Source organism: Bufo gargarizans, chromosome 6, assembly GCF_014858855.1.
Source record: "Bufo gargarizans isolate SCDJY-AF-19 chromosome 6, ASM1485885v1, whole genome shotgun sequence".
In the NCBI taxonomy this organism is placed as follows: domain Eukaryota; kingdom Metazoa; phylum Chordata; class Amphibia; order Anura; family Bufonidae; genus Bufo; species Bufo gargarizans.
Window position 1 is genome coordinate 55093466 of NC_058085.1, and position 17585 is coordinate 55111050.

Consider the following 17585-nt stretch of genomic DNA (forward strand, 5'->3'; position numbering starts at 1 on the left):
GGTGACGGGCGCAGCTTGCCCCTGATGTAGTATATATATGGCCAAAAAATGAACAGACAATTGCTGGTTAAATGCACTTGGTGTGACAGCTTCACCCTGATGTAGGCTTTAGCCAAAAAAACAACCACACCATTGAGGGTTAAATGCACTTGGTGACAGGCGCAGCTTACCCCTGATGTAGTATATGGCCAAAAAATGAACAGACTATTGCTGGTTAAATGCACTTGGTGACAGGCGCAGCTTGCCCCTGATGTAGTATATGGCCAAAAAATGAACAGACTATTGCTGGTTAAATGCACTTGGTGACAGGCGCAGCTTGCCCCTGATGTAGTATATGGCCAAAAAATGAACAGACTATTGCTGGTTAAATGCACTTGGTGACAGGCGCAGCTTGCCCCTGATGTAGTATATGGCCAAAAAATGAACAGACTATTGCTGGTTAAATGCACTTGGTGTGACAGCTTGACCAACCACACTACTGAGGGTTAAATGCACTTGGTGACGGGCGCAGCTTGCCCCTGATGTAGTATATGGCCAAAAAATGAACAGACTATTGCTGGTTAAATGCACTTGGTGACGGGCGCAGCTTGCCCCTGATTTAGTATATGGCCAAAAAATGAACAGACTATTGCTGGTTAAATGCACTTGGTGTGATAGCTTGACCAACCACACTACTGAGAGTTAAATGCACTTGGTGACGGGCGCAGCTTGCCCCTGATGTAGTATATGGCCAAAAAATAAACAGACTATTGCTGGTTAAATGCACTTGGTGTGACAGCTTCACCCTGATGTAGGCATTAGCCAAAAAACAACCACACCATTGAGGGTTAAATGCACTTGGTGACAGGCGCAGCTTGCCCCTGATGTAGTATATGGCCAAAAAATAAACAGACTATTGCTGGTTAAATGCACTTGGTGTGACAGCTTCACCCTGATGTAGGCTTTAGCCAAAAAACAACCACACCATTGAGGGTTAAATGCACTTGGTCGCAGCTTGGATGCACTTGGTCTCAGCACCGCACAAGACACAAAATGGCCGCCGATCACCCCAGAAAAAAGTGACTGACAAACGGTCTGGGCAGCCTAAAAACAGTGAGCAATTGAGTATCAGCAGCTCAATGATCCACAGCTGCAGATCGATCAATTAATCAAGTGCTTTGGAGGAGTTAATCTGCCTAATCTCGCCCTACTGTCGCAGCCGCAACCTCTCCCTACGCTAATCAGAGCAGAGTGACGGGCGGCGCTATGTGACTCCAGCTTAAATAGAGGCTGGGTCACATGGTGCTCTGGCCAATCACAGCCATGCCAATAGTAGGCATGGCTGTGACGGCCTCTTGGGGCAAGTAGTATGACGCTTGTTGATTGGCTGCTTTGCAGCCTTTCAAAAAGCGCCAAGAAAGCGTCACAAAAGCGCCAAGAAAGCGACGAACACCGAACCCGAACCCAGACTTTTACGAAAATGTCCGGGTTCGGGTCCGTGTCACGGACACCCCAAAATTCGGTACGAACCCGAACTATACAGTTCGAGTTCGCTCATCCCTAGACCTGAGCAATCAGGTTTCGTCCAGGGTCGTGAGGGGAAAGACAATACTCACAGAATATTTCACGCCATACACATGGCTCATAAAAAAGGCTTCCCTCTAGCCTTACTTAGCATCGACACCGAAAAGGCGTTCAATAGAGTCAATTGGATGTTTATGAAATTGACTCTACAACGCTTTGCCTTTCCAGACACCTTTATACAGGCAATCCTTACTCACTACCGTAATCCTCATTCCAGATTGAAAGTCAATGGCACGCTCTCGCCGACTTTCGACATCACAAATGGGACTAGGCAGGGGTGCCCCCTGTCCCCCTCGCTGTTCATTTTAGTAGTAGAAACACTTTTACAGTTAGTCAGACAATCACTGGATATCTCGAAGTTAAATATGGCCAAAGAGAATTAAAATGCACTGCATTTGCAGATGACTTATTGTTCTTAGTAAAAGATCCTTAAAGAGGGCTAGGCCCCTTGGTGAACAGAATAGATACATATAGTTTATGCTCAGACTTTAAAGTAAATCACGCCAAATCCGAACTCTTAAATATCTCACTACCAGTATCTAAAGCAACCACCTTCATCTTCATCTTCCATTCGATTGGACTAAAGGGCCAATTAAATATCTGGGGATCCAAATCCCCAAAGACACCAACGACCTATACCTGCAAAATTACACTCCCCTTTTAGGAGAGATACAAAGTTGGTTTCAAACCTATAATCTCCTCTATCTCTCCTGGTGTATCTTTTTGCTGATGACACAAAGATTTGTAACAGGGTTGATGTTCCTGGAGGGATACACCAAATGGAAAATGATTTAGGAAAACTGGAGGAATGGTCAAAAATCTGGCAACTAAAATTTAATGTGGATAAGTGCAAAAAAATGCACCTGGGGCGTAAAAACCCAAGAGCAGAATATAAAATCAGTGATACAGTCCTAACCTCAGTATCTGAGGAAAGGGATTTAGGGGTCGTTATTTCAGAAGACTTAAAGGTAGGCAGACAATATCATAGAGCAGCAGGAAATGCTAGCAGAATGCTTGGGTGTATAGGGAGAGGCATTACTAGTAGAAAGAGGGAAGTGCTCATGCCGCTCTACAGAGCACTAGTGAGACCTCATTTGGAGTATTGTGCTCAGTACTGGAGACCATATCTCCAGAAGGGTATTGATACTTTGGAGAGAGTTCAGAGAAGAGCTACTAAACTGGTACATGGATTGCAGGATAAAACTTACCAGCAAAGATTAAAGGACCTTAACATGTATAGCTTGGAAGAAAGACGAGACAGAGGGGATATGATAGAAACTTGTAAATACATAAAGGGAATCAACAAGGTAAAAGAGGAGAGAATATTTAAAAGAAGAAAAACTGCTACAAGAGGACATAGTTTTAAATTAGCGGGGCAAAGGTTTAAAAGTAATATCAGGAAGTATTACTTTACTGAGAGAGTAGTGGATGCATGGAATAGCCTTCCTGCAGAAGTGGTAGCTGCAAATACAGTGAAGGAGTTTAAGCATGCATGGGATAGGCATAAGGCCATCCTTCATATAAGATAGGGCCAGGGGCTATCCATAGTACTTAGTATATTGGGCAGACTAGATGGGCCAAATGGTTCTTATCTGCCGACACATTCTATGTTTCTATGGATGGGACGGAAAACATTTTAAAAGCCTATGTGATGCCCAAAATGTTATACATTATGCAATTAGTCCCAATATGGCTCCCTAAATCCTTTTTCTCGAGTATACGGGGAATGTTCTCTAGATTCCTATGGAATGGTAGGAAGCCTCGTATTTCTCCGGAGCAGGGGGGCCTAGGATTTCCTGATATCTCTAGCTATTATAGAGCGATACAACTCAATAGATGGCTGGAATTAGTGGACCCTAAAAGACAACCAGACGTACACGCTATCTGTAGACATAGTGCAGGTCAACATTTCCAGAAACACCTATGGCTTCCAGATAAATAATTGCACAGAGATATGACTGTAGATCCTATGCTTATTGGACTTGGAGAGGTCTGGGGAGAAATGTGCAAAACTCTGGCACCTACCCCATCTCCCCTGATGCCAGTAAGCCTTATTCCGGACCTCCTAAATAGAGCCAACCGGGATAAACCGCAGTTGTGGTCCTGCCTAGCATCAACTAGACTTAGTGAAGTCACACCTGATGTGGAGCCCTCCATCCTTGGAATGCTCCCGCGTACTATTGTTGACTCACCTGGATTTTTTCTTATGAAATCCCATATCAGAGCTGTGTGCGGAGAGTTGAAAGAGCAGTACTCTCTCCAGAGGTCCCTGACTGACTTTGAGAAATTTGTATACTCACCACTCCCTGTTTCTAGGAAAGTAGCAAAGCTCTACCCATTGGTGGGAGGCTTGGGTGAACCGCGGAAACCCCTATATCTTAGGGAGTGGGAAAAAGAACTAAACAATGTTCTAAATGATGCAGAAGTCAAAAAGGTGCTAGCAAACTCACATGGATTTTCTACCTGTACTCGTCTACAGGAGAACCATTTTGAAATACTAACAAGATGGTACAGAACCCCTGACTTTCTTTTCAAGAGAGGTCTGTTAGCCACAAGAGAGTGCTGGAGGTGTAGAGAGGGAATAGCTTCTTTGTCACATATTTGGTGGGACGGCCCCAGGATTAGGGCCTATTGGAGAGAAGTGGAAGCGTTAATTCAGAAACTTAAAACCCCATATTTCAAGCTTAGTCTAGAGATGGTTGTCCCTTCCCACACCTGATTATACCCCATCCAAACGGAATCTAGTATTGCACCTTCTGGCAGCAGCCAAAATGGTAATTCCCCTGCATTGGCTAGAAACGAATCCTCCTTCCATACCAGAATGGAAAGCTAAGGTCAATCAAATTTGTTGATTTGAAGAGATGTCTGGGTGGATAAACAGGACTCATGACAAGTTCCTGAAGTTGTGGAGTCCTTGGAGATCTCTGGCGGAGGTGACCCCTGGTTGATAGTTACACTAACAATTGAGAAAAAGCATCATCTGTCGATGTACCCCCTCCCCCCCCCCTTTTTTTCTTTTTCCACCCCTACTTCACCTTGACCTTTTTTTTTCTCTTATTCTTTTTCTTACTCACACTTTCTTTCTTGCCTCTTGTTTTCGTTTCCCTCCATGAGCTCAACACAGATTTCTAGGGGAGAAAGCCAGATCAGCTCAATCTATCTCTCACATATTGCCTCCCTTTGTAAAGGGAAATGGTCAATAATAACAATAACAATATTCCATGTCTGTATAAAATCTGATCATTATGCCTATCACTGTGTGACAATGGATGTAAACGCTTCATGGGTATTTCTGTACATGTCATGTTACTTGGTCTTTCTTATTGAAAATTGAAAAATAAAGAATACATAAAAAAATAAATAAAATAAAAAACCTTCACAACAGTTGGCCAGATCAAGAACACTCTCCAGGAGGTACTGTAGGTGTATGTGTGTCAAAGTCAACAATCAAGAGAAGACTTCACCAGAGTGAATACAGAGGGTTCACCACAAGATGTAAACCATTGGTGAGCCTCAAAAACAGGAAGGCCAGATTAGAGTTTGCCAAACGACATCTAAAAAAAACTTCACAGTTCTGGAACAACATCCTAAGGACAGATGAGACCAAGATCAACTTGTACCAGGGTAATGGGAAAAAAAGAGTATGGAAAAGGAAAGGAACTGCTCATGATCCTAAGCATACCACCTCATCAGTGAAGCATGGTGGTAGTAGTGTCATGATGTGGGCATGTATGTCTGCCAATGGAACTGCTTCTCTTGTATTTTTTGATGATGTGACTGCTGACAAAAGCAGCAGGATGAATTCTGAAGTGTTTCGGGCAATATTATCTGCTCATATTCAGCCAGATGCTTCAGAACTCATTGGACGGCGCTTCACAGTGCAGATGGACAATGACCCAAAGCATACTGCAAAAGCAACCAAAGAGTTTTTTAAGGGAAAGAAGTGGAAAGTATACAATGGCCAAGTCAATCACCTGACCTGAATCCGATTGAGCATGGATATCACTTGCTGAAGACAAAAATGAAGGGAAAATGTCCCAAGAACAAGCAGGAACTGAAGACAGTTGCAGTAGAGGCCTGGCAGAGCGTCACCAGGGATAAAATCCAGCGTCTGGTGATGTCTATGCGTTCCAGACTTCAGGCTGTAATTGACTGCAAAGGATTTGCAACCAAGTATTAAAAAGTGAAAGTTTGATTTATGATTATTATTCTGTCCCATTACTTTTGGCCCCTTAACAAGTGGGAGGCACATATGCAAACTGTTGTAATTCCTACACCGTTAACCTGATTTGGATGTAAATACCCTCAAATTAAGGCTGACAGTCTGCAGTTAAAGCACATCTTGTTTATTACATTCAAAATCCATTGTGGTGGTGTATAGAACCAAAAATTTTAGAATTGTGTTGATGTCCCAATATTTATGGCCCTGACTGTACATTAGTCTAAAGTTGATCAAAATGGACTATTTCAACCAATAATAAGAAAAGTTTTAGAAAAACCAATGACATAACATTATCGTTTTAAGACATTGTCAGCCATGTTCTCTGAAAGAATGTTCTCAGAAAGATCTTTAATCCATCACCCAGTTTCATTGAACATGTTTTGCAATTTGAACAACTGAAATAGCCAATATAGACTAAAATGTGTATGGACTTGTCTGTGAAAGGAACATTCACCAGATATTTGTTCAACCGCTGTTCAACCAACTTCTATGTAATGTGTATGGTCCCCTCCAGTGACCCCACACCTATTCCTGCTTGTCTGTCAGGATTCCTAGTGTCACGGACGTTCCCGTGACAGGTGGCAGTCGATCCTGAGACTGGCAACACGTGGTTTGATCTGACAGGTTTTCCTTGTGGATCAAAAGGCCTGTGTTGTTTCTGGTATGGCCACACCCCTTGCCTCAGTTGTTGCTAATTTGGTAATTTAACCTTCCTTATTTATAGTTGCTTCTCCCACTATGCTCTGCGGTTTATAGCTTCAGTTTCAGTTTTAGATTGCTGGTGTGTGGATCTCGGCGGAGTTCCTGGTGCTTCTTTAGCTCCTTTAAAGTTAAGTCTTTCCTTTCCCTTCTTGTATTTTGCTTGGGTTTTGTGAGTTGCTTTTCCCTTTTGTTTGTATTAGGCCTGAAGGAGACTCCTGCTCGTCCTTCCATTTGGAGGAACAGGTAGTCTCGTCCCTGTCATTAGTACCAGGGTCCTATAGGGTTAGATAGGACTCTTGTGTATTCCTGTTCCTACCTCTGGGGTCTGTTTATACTGGTAGTCAGTCAAGAGCTTGGCTATGGTTTTACTAGGAGGTGTCCTTCTTCTTTCCCTAGTTCTCAGGCCTGATTCTGTTTCCCCCTTCCCTCTTATGCTCGATGTGGTGAATCCCTCCCACACTGAAGCATGACACCTAGTTGTGGACCAAGAATTGGAGCAGGAGAAAGGGCTGGAGCCTGAAGAGGTGAGTAAGCACCAGTCACCAGGTACTTTACTCATAAGGACTCATGCACACAAGCGTAATGGCTCACTTGCCGTGTTCCCTCAGTTTATGGATGTGGACTTTATCTTTTTGCATTGTGGAGGCACGGACCCAAAAGCCCACGGAAGCTCTTCATAATGCTTCCATGGGCTTCCGATCTGTACCTCTGCTCCGCAAAAGATAGGTAAAATCGTATCTTTGGTCGTAGCTTGCGGACCCATTCAAGTCAATGGGTCCGCATTCGCACCATGGAGTGCACATGGCCAGTGCCTGTATACTGCATACCAGCTGTTTACTGAGCCAGTACTATCATGTGCATAAATCCTAAGAGTAAGGTAAGAGTTAAGTAATGATGTCTGGTATTAATGGAAATATAAGAAAAAATGTATTCATCTGATGATTCCTGCACTAGCTTGTTGTTCACCCTGGAGGGAAGGTAAGCACCTGAGGACTTGAAGTATATATATAACCCTTTTGCCAGCCAAACTATATAGAAGATACTGCATCCTCCTGATGTTCTTGTGATTGCAGGCGCAATGGAGATGAGCTTTAAAGGACATCGAGCTGTAGTGACTGGCGCTGGGCAGGGTATGTATGCCAGCTGAACACATTGACATTATTAGCACCAAGTAACCTTCAGTTCAGTTTTGCTCACTATTTAACCATAAGGACCAAAGATCATCCCTAAACCAAGTTTTACCAACAAATATAATAGAAGAATAGTTGGGAAACTCTGACTAGTCATTAAACTTTTAGCTAAAACGCTATCATGTCCGGACAGTTTGTATAGCTGCAGCTTTTTTTCTTGCAGGGATAGGCCGGGAAACGGTGAAGGCTCTGTGGGCATTAGGAGCTGAAGTGGTCGCGCTGAGCCGTACAGCAGAGGACCTGGACAGCCTGGCACAAGAGGTAATCTTACCCATAGCATGACATTTAGACAATAAGTAGCCTTTTTATATAGAAGAATGTGTAATACTCTGCAGGTATTATATGATTGTTGTAAGATGTATCTCAAAAATTATCTTAGTAATAATTTATGCAGTAAATAAGTTTAGAAATATAATTAGATTCATCCGATTGCCCACCTTCCTCTCCCCCTTCTAATACAGTTGATGCATATTATTGGATTGCTCCAAATCCTCCAAAAGCACAAGAATTAGTAGAGAAGGTTCATACCTTTGTATTTGTATTGAGATTTGTATATCAGAAAAGAGGCAATATTAAGAAGTTTGAGAAAATTATGGACCTGATAGTTGCAACATTACAATGTCACATTATAGTCTTTCCTCTGTCCAATAGACTAGGTGGAAACAGGGAATAGATTATGTATATTATATAGTAGATTAAAGACAAGTACTGTGATAGGTATGTGTAATAGTAAGGATGAAGCTGTAAAGAGAAAGATGTAAGCTAGATATTATCTGATAAGGGATAATGATGAATGGGGACTGACATTTCGGCTTGGGCATTGCTATAGTAGTGTGCATGGGAATGTGTAATGGGTATGAATGTCTGAGATACAGCAGACCTACGAAAGAATTAGAAGATTAATCTCACAGAGTCATGTGACAAGTTACAACATCAAACTTTATTTGGACAATAACAACAGTGATTCCAATATGGACCTTCTCTGGGCTGCAGTCCTGTAGGGAGGAGTTTATGTCTTTGTACTATTTTCTCTTAAAATTGTCAATAAAAATGATCTGATTTAAAAAAATATAGTTGATGCGCTCCACTATCTGCTGTGCCCTACTTGGGACTTTCTTGGTTTAAAAGGCTGCAGCAGCCTTTATTATCACTCAACACTCCGAGCGCTGAAATGACATTGAAATAATAGTCAAACAACATTTCATTAACCAATTGCACATAGCCTCTAGATCAGGGGTACTCAAGTACTTGTAAAGGTCCACATACCTGAGTCTGTTGTTGTCACGTTCGGATGTGGGAGGGAAACACCACACCGAACATAGGAGGGAAAGGGTGAGAGAATAAGGCCTGGAAACTAGGGAAAAGAGATGGACACCTCCTACTAAAACCCTAATCAAAGTCCTCACAAACTACCAGTATAAACAGACCCCAGAGGTAGGTGAGTTCATACATCGGAATACCTAATGTCCTAACTCATCCTATAGGACCCTGGTACAAATTTCAGGACTGAGACAACCTGTTCCTTCAAAAGGAAGGACAAACAGGAGTCTCCCTCAGGCCTTAATACAAATGACAGGGAAATGCAACACACAAAATAACCGATACAAAATACAAAAGGAAAGAAAACACTTAACTTCAAGTGGCTATGGCAGCACCAGGAACTCAGCCGAGATCCACACACCAGCTATCCACAACTCAAACAGAAGCTATAAACCGCATAGCATAGTGGGAGAAACACCAATAAATAGAGAAGGTTAAATTACCCTAATAGCCACACCTGGGGAAAGAAGGCGTGGCAAGCACCAGAAACAACACAGACATAATTTGATCCAAATGGAAAACATGTCCGATCAAACCATGTGTTGCTAGTTTCACCGATCTCCTGCCACCTGTCGCTGGAACGTCCGTGACAGCTGTAGGATGAAGGTCTGAGCTGCAAAACAAAAAAATATATAAGGGACAACACCATTGGCGTGTAGCGCTGCATTTTATAATTTTTTTTACAATAATCCACAACTCCAAGTCCACCTAATCTCCTTTCTGCCAAGTTTGCCAACCAAACAGTAAGAATGTCCTTTCAGTGCCCCCTAACAATAATGATGCCCCCTAAATGTCCCTCAGACAGTATCATATCCCTTTGATGCTCCACAGAGTATGATACCGCTAAGTGCACTCTCACATCAGGGTGATCCCTTAGTGCCCCTGACACATTGCGATGCCTCCTTAGTTCCTCCCCACAGACTATGAATATCCTAAGTGCCCCCTCACAGTAGTAATGCCCTCTCTGTGCCCCTTCACAGTTGTAATGCCCTCTTTGCGCCCCCTTCATAGTAATAATCCCCATTGTGCCTCCTTCACAGTAATAATGCCCCTTAATAGTAGTAATGCCCATTGTACCCCCTTCAAAGTAATAATGCCTATTATGCCCCCTCAATAGTAATAATGCCCATTGTGCCCCTTCCCAGTAATAATGCCCTGTGCCCCCTCCATAGTAGTAATGCCCTCAGTGCTTTGTGCCCCCTCCATAGTAGAAATGCCCATTGTGCCCTCCCCATATAATAAATATCAATTGTGTCCCCTTCACATAAGTAATGCCCATTGTGCCCCCTCCAGAGTACAAATGCCCATTGTGCCACCTTCACATTAGCAATGCCCATTGTGCCCCCTCCAGAGTAGAAATGCCCATTGTGCCCCCTCCATAGTAGAAATGCCCATTGTGCCCTCTCCATAGTAGAAATGCCCATTGTGCCCTCTCTATAGTAGAAATGCCCATTGTGTCCCCTTCACGTAAGCAATGCCAATTGTGCCCCCTCTAGAGTAGAATTGCCCATTGTGCCCCATCCAAAGTAGAAATGTCCATTGTGCCCCCCTCACATTAGAAATGCCCATTGTACCCCTCCATAGTAGAAATGCCCATTGTGCCCCCTCATAGTAGAAATTCCCAATGTGCCCCCTCCATAGTAGAATTGTCTATTGTGCCCTCTCCATAGTAGAAATGCCCATTGTGCCCTCTCCATAGTAGAAATGCCCTCTGTTCCCTCTCCATAGTAGAAATGCCCTCTGTGTCCCCTCCAGAGTAGAAATGCCCATTGTGCCTCCTCCATATTAGAAATGCCCATTGTGCCCCCTCCATATTAGAAATGCCAATTTTGCCCCTTCACATTATCAATGCCCTATGTGCCCCCTCCATAGTAGAAATGCCCATTATGTCCCCTTTACATTAGCAATGCCCATTGTACCCCTTCCAGAGTAGAAATGTCCATTGTGCCCTCCTCACATTAGCAATGCCCATTGTGTCCCTTCCAGAGTAGAAATGCCCATTGTGCCCCCTCCAGGGTAGAAATGTCCACTGTGCCCCCTTCATATTTGCAATGCCCATTGTGCCCCCTCCAGAGTAGAAATGTTCATTGTGCCCCTTCCATAGTAGAAATGCCCATTATGCCCCTTCACATTAGCAATGCCCATTGTACCCCTCTAGAGTAGAAATTCCCATTGTGCCCCCTTCACATTAGCAATGCCCATTGTGCCTCCTCCAGAGTAGAAATGCCCATTATGCCCTCTTCACATTAGCAATGCCCATTGTTACTATGAAGGGGGCACAATAGGGATTATTACTGTGAAGGGGCACAAAAAAGGCATTACAACTGTGAAGGGGCACAGATAGGGCATAACTACTGTGAAGGGGGCACAATGAAGGGATAAGTATTTTAAGGGGGCACAATGTGGGCATAACTACTGTTAGGCGGCACACATCTGTACAAAACTACTGTGAAGGTTGTACAATGAGGACAATACTACTGTGAGGGGGTACGATGGTGCCAGAGAAAGGACCCGCCCCGGATGCCAAACAACCTAGGCACGCCACTGCTCCACCCTTCCCCTGCCATGCAAAACAACCTCATAGCAAGGAACAAGACCAAAAACCTGAAACGAAAACACCCTCAAAACCTAAGGGATGCTAACTTGCAGCAATAGACTGCAGAGAACAAACTGTCCAACCACCCAACTATATGTCTTCCCCGCTTACCAAATAAAGACAGAGGCAACTGGTTTTGTTGGAATGAGGGTCGGTCATAGCTTTATTTATCTTTAACTTGTTCTTCACAAAACACCAACTTTATCAAATACCAACAACCACTTCCAATAGTGTGAGAAGCGCCACTGAAACCACAGTGGGCAGGTCCGCCTTCTCCTCTGCTTAGTATTTTATTTCAACCGACCTCCAGCTGTGACTTAAAGGGGTTCTGCACTTTCAATTAACTGATGATCTATCCTCTGGATAGATCATCAAGTGAACAGAGCTTAGCCGCGCCCACTCTAGTTGATACAAGTCGTGACGTCAGTGGGCAGGCGGCCTGGCGGTAAACAGTGAGAAGGCCGCGGCGCTGCTGGAGCGCCGCTGCCTTCTCAAACAGCTGATCGGCGGGGGTCCCGGGTGTCGGACCCCCGCCGATCAGAAGCTGATGATCTAACCAGAGGATAGATCATCAGTTAATTGAAAGTGCAGAACCCCTTTAAACAACTGCAACTGTAAAATAAATATATGTGGGCAATCATATCATGGATAAACAACCAAAAAGGGGCGGGAGGGTGGGAACATTCCTGGAGAAGATGCCGGTGAAAGAGGGAACCAAAAGGGTAAGCCATCCTATTTATTAACTCTAGGGGAGGGACAGGAGGGAACCATCTAAACTGGCCCAACCAGAAGAGGGGGTGGAGACGGATAAGGGAAGGTGCGACCAGCAACACAAAACAGGCAGAGCTGTGACTGAAGGATAAAACACCCCTGTGGGCCAAACCAACATGCCTCGGCAGGAAGACATGGTGATTTAACCCCTGGGCTACCAATCCAGTCTCTGCAGTCAAAAGCTATGTGCTGTGGCCCTTACTATATGTACAGGGAATGAGGGTTGGATGTTCCAGCTACTGCCACATAACTTTCTTTCCCTAACTAATAAAAGACCCAAGTATCACCCCTGGTCACATATTCCTGGCCAGACAACATTGTAGTTGGTAAATTCGTGACATGTAAGCCTCCCCAAATGCAGTATGTTCTTAAAGGGAACCTGTCATCAACTTTATGCTGACCTCACTGAGGGCAGCATAAAACAGTGACAGAAATGCTGATTTCAGCAGTGTGTCACTTATGAGCTCAAAGTAAATGTTTGCCGAGAACCAGCATCATAATCATTGCAGCCCAGGCCTTGAAAAGAGTCAAATCTACTTGAGAAGAGTCATGGTTATTCATAATCTCCTGCACTCTCACCTAGTGGCGTCGCTAGAGGGGGGCGAGGGGGGGCAATTGCCCCCCCTATGTTGTCCCTTGCCCCCCCGGGTGCCCCCCCGCTGATTCCCCAGAGTGAATACTAATGAGCGCTTCCATTATGGAAGCGCTCATTAGTACCGAAGGACCAGGAAGTGGTGAACGCTCTGTACTCACCACTTCCTGGTCCTCGGCTGTCGGCTGTGCAGGGCTGCGCACAGCGTAAGGTCGCTCTGTGACCTCACGCTGTGCGCGCCAGTTTAGAGCACAGTCGACTGAGGAGAAAATGGCAGGCGGCGTCCGTCCAGGAGCAGGAGAGGTAAGTGTTTTTATTTTTTATTTTATAGAAAATGTGGCTGCTGGGGGCATTATGGGGGTTAATTGGAGGCATATGGGGGCTAATTGGAGGCATATTTGGGGGCTAATTGGAGGCATATGGGGGCATTTGGAGGCATATGGGGGCTAATTGGAGGCATATTTGGGGGCTAATTGGAGGCATATTTGGGGCTAATTGGAGGCATATTTGGGGCTAATAGGAGGCATATGGGGCTAATAGGAGGCATATGGGGCTAATAGGAGGCATATGGGGCTAATAGGAGGCATATGGGGCTAATATGAGGCATATGGGGGCTAATATGAGGCATAATGGGGCTAATAGGAGGCATATGGGGGCTAATAGGAGGCATATGGGGGCTAATAGGAGGCATATGGGGGCTAATTGGAGGCATATGGGGGCTAATTGGAGGCATATGGGGCTAATTGGAGGCATATGGGGGCTAATTGGAGGCATATGGGGCTAATTGGAGGCATATGGGGGCTAATAGGAGGCATATGGGGCTAATAGGAGGCATATGGGGCTAATAGGAGGCATATGGGGCTAATATGAGGCATATGGGGGCTAATATGAGGCATATGGGGGCTAATAGGAGGCATATGGGGCTAATAGGAGGCATATGGGGCTAATATGAGGCATATGGGGGCTAATAGGAGGCATATGGGGGCTAATAGGAGGCATATGGGGGTTAATTGGAGGCATATGGGGCTAATAGGAGGCATATGGGGCTAATATGAGGCATATGGGGGCTAATAGGAGGCATATGGGGCTAATTGGAGGCATATGGGGGCTAATAGGAGGCATATGGGGCTAATAGGAGGCATATGGGGCTAATAGGAGGTATATGGGGCTAATAGGAGGCATATGGGGGCTAATAGGAGGCATATGGGGCTAATAGGAGGCATATGGGGGCTAATAGGAGGCATATGGGGGCTAATTGGAGGCATATGGGGGCTAATTGGAGGCATATGGGGGCTAATTGGAGGCATATGGGGCTAATAGGAGGCATATGGGGCTAATTGGAGGCATATGGGGGCTAATTGGAGGCATATGGGGGCTAATTGGAGGCATATGGGGCTAATTGGAGGCATATGGGGCTAATAGGAGGTATATGGGGCTAATAGGAGGCATATGGGGGCTAATAGGAGGCATATGGGGGCTAATAGGAGGCATATGGGGGCTAATAGGAGGCATATGGGGGCTAATAGGAGGCATATGGGGGTTAATTGGAGGCATATGGGGCTAATTGGAGGCATATGGGGCTAATTGGAGGCATATGGGGGCTAATTGGAGGCATATGGGGGCTAATTGGAGGCATATGGGGGCTAATAGGAGGCATATGGGGCTAATAGGAGGCATATGGGGCTAATAGGAGGTATATGGGGCTAATAGGAGGCATATGGGGGCTAATAGGAGGCATATGGGGCTAATAGGAGGCATATGGGGGCTAATAGGAGGCATATGGGGGCTAATTGGAGGCATATGGGGGCTAATTGGAGGCATATGGGGTCTAATTGGAGGCATATGGGGCTAATAGGAGGCATATGGGGCTAATAGGAGGCATATGGGGCTAATTGGAGGCATATGGGGGCTAATTGGAGGCATATGGGGGCTAATTGGAGGCATATGGGGGCTAATTGGAGGCATATGGGGGCTAATTGGAGGCATATGGGGCTAATAGGAGGCATATGGGGGCTAATAGGAGGCATATGGGGCTAATAAGAGGCATAATGGGGCTAATAAGAGGCATAATGGGGGCTAATGAGGCATAAGGGCTGATATGGGGGCTAATGAGGCATAAGGGCTGATATGGGGGCTAATGAGGCATAAGGGCTGATATGGGGGCTAATGAGGCATAAGGGCTGATATGGGGGCTGATATGAGAGGCATAATGAGGGCTAATGAGAGGCATAATGTGTCATCCACAGATGCCCCCATAACAGTGTGTCTTCCACAGATCCACCATAACAGTGCGCCTGTGCACTGACGAGAGACAGAAAGAAGGGGAAAGAATCCGTGGAAGCAAGCAGAGGACGGCACTGCAGACGACTGAATAGCTTCTTTTGTAAGTAAATTGCTTTATTATAACTGTATCCCTGCATATCGCAATTCTCTCGTATTTTGTAATCTTATTGATATATACTTATTTTGTTTGTGCCCCCCCATTTTTGACTGTGGTATCTTTGTGCCCCCCCTATATATTGTTCCTAGAGTCGCCACTGCTCTCACCCATCTGCTGATGATTGGCAGTTCTCTGTTAGAGAGAAAACTAGGTAGAAGAGAGTCAGTCATCTGCAAGGGGGCAGGGAGATCAGGAATTCATGAATAACCATGACTCTTCTCAGGTGGCTGGGACTCTTTTCCAGGCCCAGTCTGCAATGATTATGATAAGAGATGAGCGAATATCTAAAAAATTAGATTTGGCCGGTCACCAAATTTTTTGAAAAGATTCGCTTCGATCTGAATTTATTTGCGGCAAATCGTGTAAAAAAAATGCCTATTTTCAGGCTGCAGAGAGCCTTTATAAGGGCGTAGAACACTGTGCCTTGCAGTAACACATATAGGGAGTCTGCTAGGGTAGTGAAATAATGCTGTGAGTCAGTGTGATATGCAGATGACAGCCGTCGCTCTTAGAATCACTGCACACTTCACTTATTTGGGAAGTCACGGGGCCAAAACCTACAAAAAACCTTAGGCCCTTGCACACGACCATATGGCTTTTTCTGTATTTTAAGGTCCGCAAAAAACTGATCCGCAATACGGATGATGTCTGTGTGCATTCCGTTTTTGGTGAAACAGAATAGCTGGCCCCTGATAGAACAGTACTGTCCTTGTCCATTATGCGGACAATAATAGGACATGTTCTATCTTTGAACAGAAAACCGGAAATACGGAAACGGAATGCATACAGAGTAACTTCCTTTTTTGCGGATCCATTGAAATAAATGGTTCTGTATAAGGTCCGTATATGGAACGCAAAAAATGTAAATGGAAAAAAAAACGTTTGTGTGCAAGAGGCCTTACAGTTCGATGTTAGCGTCAAGAACAACTGCACTCATTTTACACCCTCGTCAGCTGATTCCACATAGATGTCTACAGAACCTGTTCTATTAACCCCTTAAGGACATAGGACATACCGGTACGCCCTATTTCCCGAGTCCTTAAGGACCAAGGACGTACCGGTACGTCCTATCTTTAAATCGGCATTCCGGCGCCCCAGGGGTTAATCTGAACAGGATGCCGGCTGAAATCATTCAGCCGGCATCCTGTCACAACGCCAGAGGGGTCATGTGACCCCCCCCGTGTCGGCGATCGCAGCAAACCGCAGGTCAATTCAGACCTGCGGTTTGCTGCGCTTTTTGCAGTTTCTGATCCCCGCGGTCCCTGACCGCAGGGATCAGAAACTTCAGAGTGCCTAAAATCAAGATTTTGCACCCCCCCTGCACGATTTGATGGCGGCGGGTGGTGCAGGGGGGGTGTCGCAGGCGGTGGGGGCGTTGCGGGAGGCGGGCGGTGCGGCAGGCAGGTCCGCGATCCCCCGCCCGCCTCCCCTTGAATAATCGTTGGCGTCTAGTGGGTATACCAGGGTGCCAGCACATTGCTGGCACCCTGGTATAAACGGCTGACATCGTTGGGCGATGTCAGCCGTTTAACCCTTTCCATACAGCGGTCCGTACGGACCGCTGTATGGAAAAGGTTAACAGCGCAGGGAGCTCCCTCCCTCTCCGATCGGGGGGCTGCTGTGCCTTTGCAGCCCCCCGATCGGAGAGGGAGAGAGCCCCCAGGCAGCCCCCCGAAGCCCCGTCCTCACCCTTCCCCATCTGCGAAGTTGTGGCAGACGGGGAAGGTTCCCATGGCAACAGGACGCCTGCTCAGGCGTCCTGCTGTCCATGGTGCTGAACAGATCTATGCTAAAAGCATAGATCTGTTCAGTGTAAGTAAAATACAGTACAGAACCATATATAGGTTCTGTACTGTATCATACAGACATCAGACCCACTGGATCTTCAAGAACCAAATGGGTCTGGGTCAAATTTTTTTTTTTTTAAGTGAAAAAAGTTAAGATAAAAAAAAACATTTATCACTGAATAAAAATGAAAAAAATAAAATACACTACACATATTGGGTATCGCCACATCCGTAACGACCTGATCTATAAAACGGTCATGTTACTTTCCCCGCACGGTGAACACCATAAAAATAAAAAAATAAAAACTATGAGAAAATTGAAATTTTGCCCACCTTACTTCCCAAAAAAGGTAATAAAAGTGATCAAAAAAGTCGCATGTACGCCAAAATATAACCAATCAA

General features: G+C 45.2%; 1 protein-coding gene across 1 annotated transcript in view; it reads left to right on the forward strand.

Moving 5' to 3' along the window:
- Positions 1-7565: 7565 nt before the first annotated feature.
- The window catches only part of LOC122942581 (L-xylulose reductase-like), a 103035-nt gene continuing 93015 nt past the window's right edge, over positions 7566-17585 (forward strand). Inside the window, exons 1-2 of the mRNA XM_044300244.1 lie at positions 7566-7617; positions 7841-7938. Coding sequence (XP_044156179.1) covers positions 7566-7617; positions 7841-7938 — 150 coding nt within the window. The remainder of the gene's footprint in view (positions 7618-7840; positions 7939-17585) is intronic.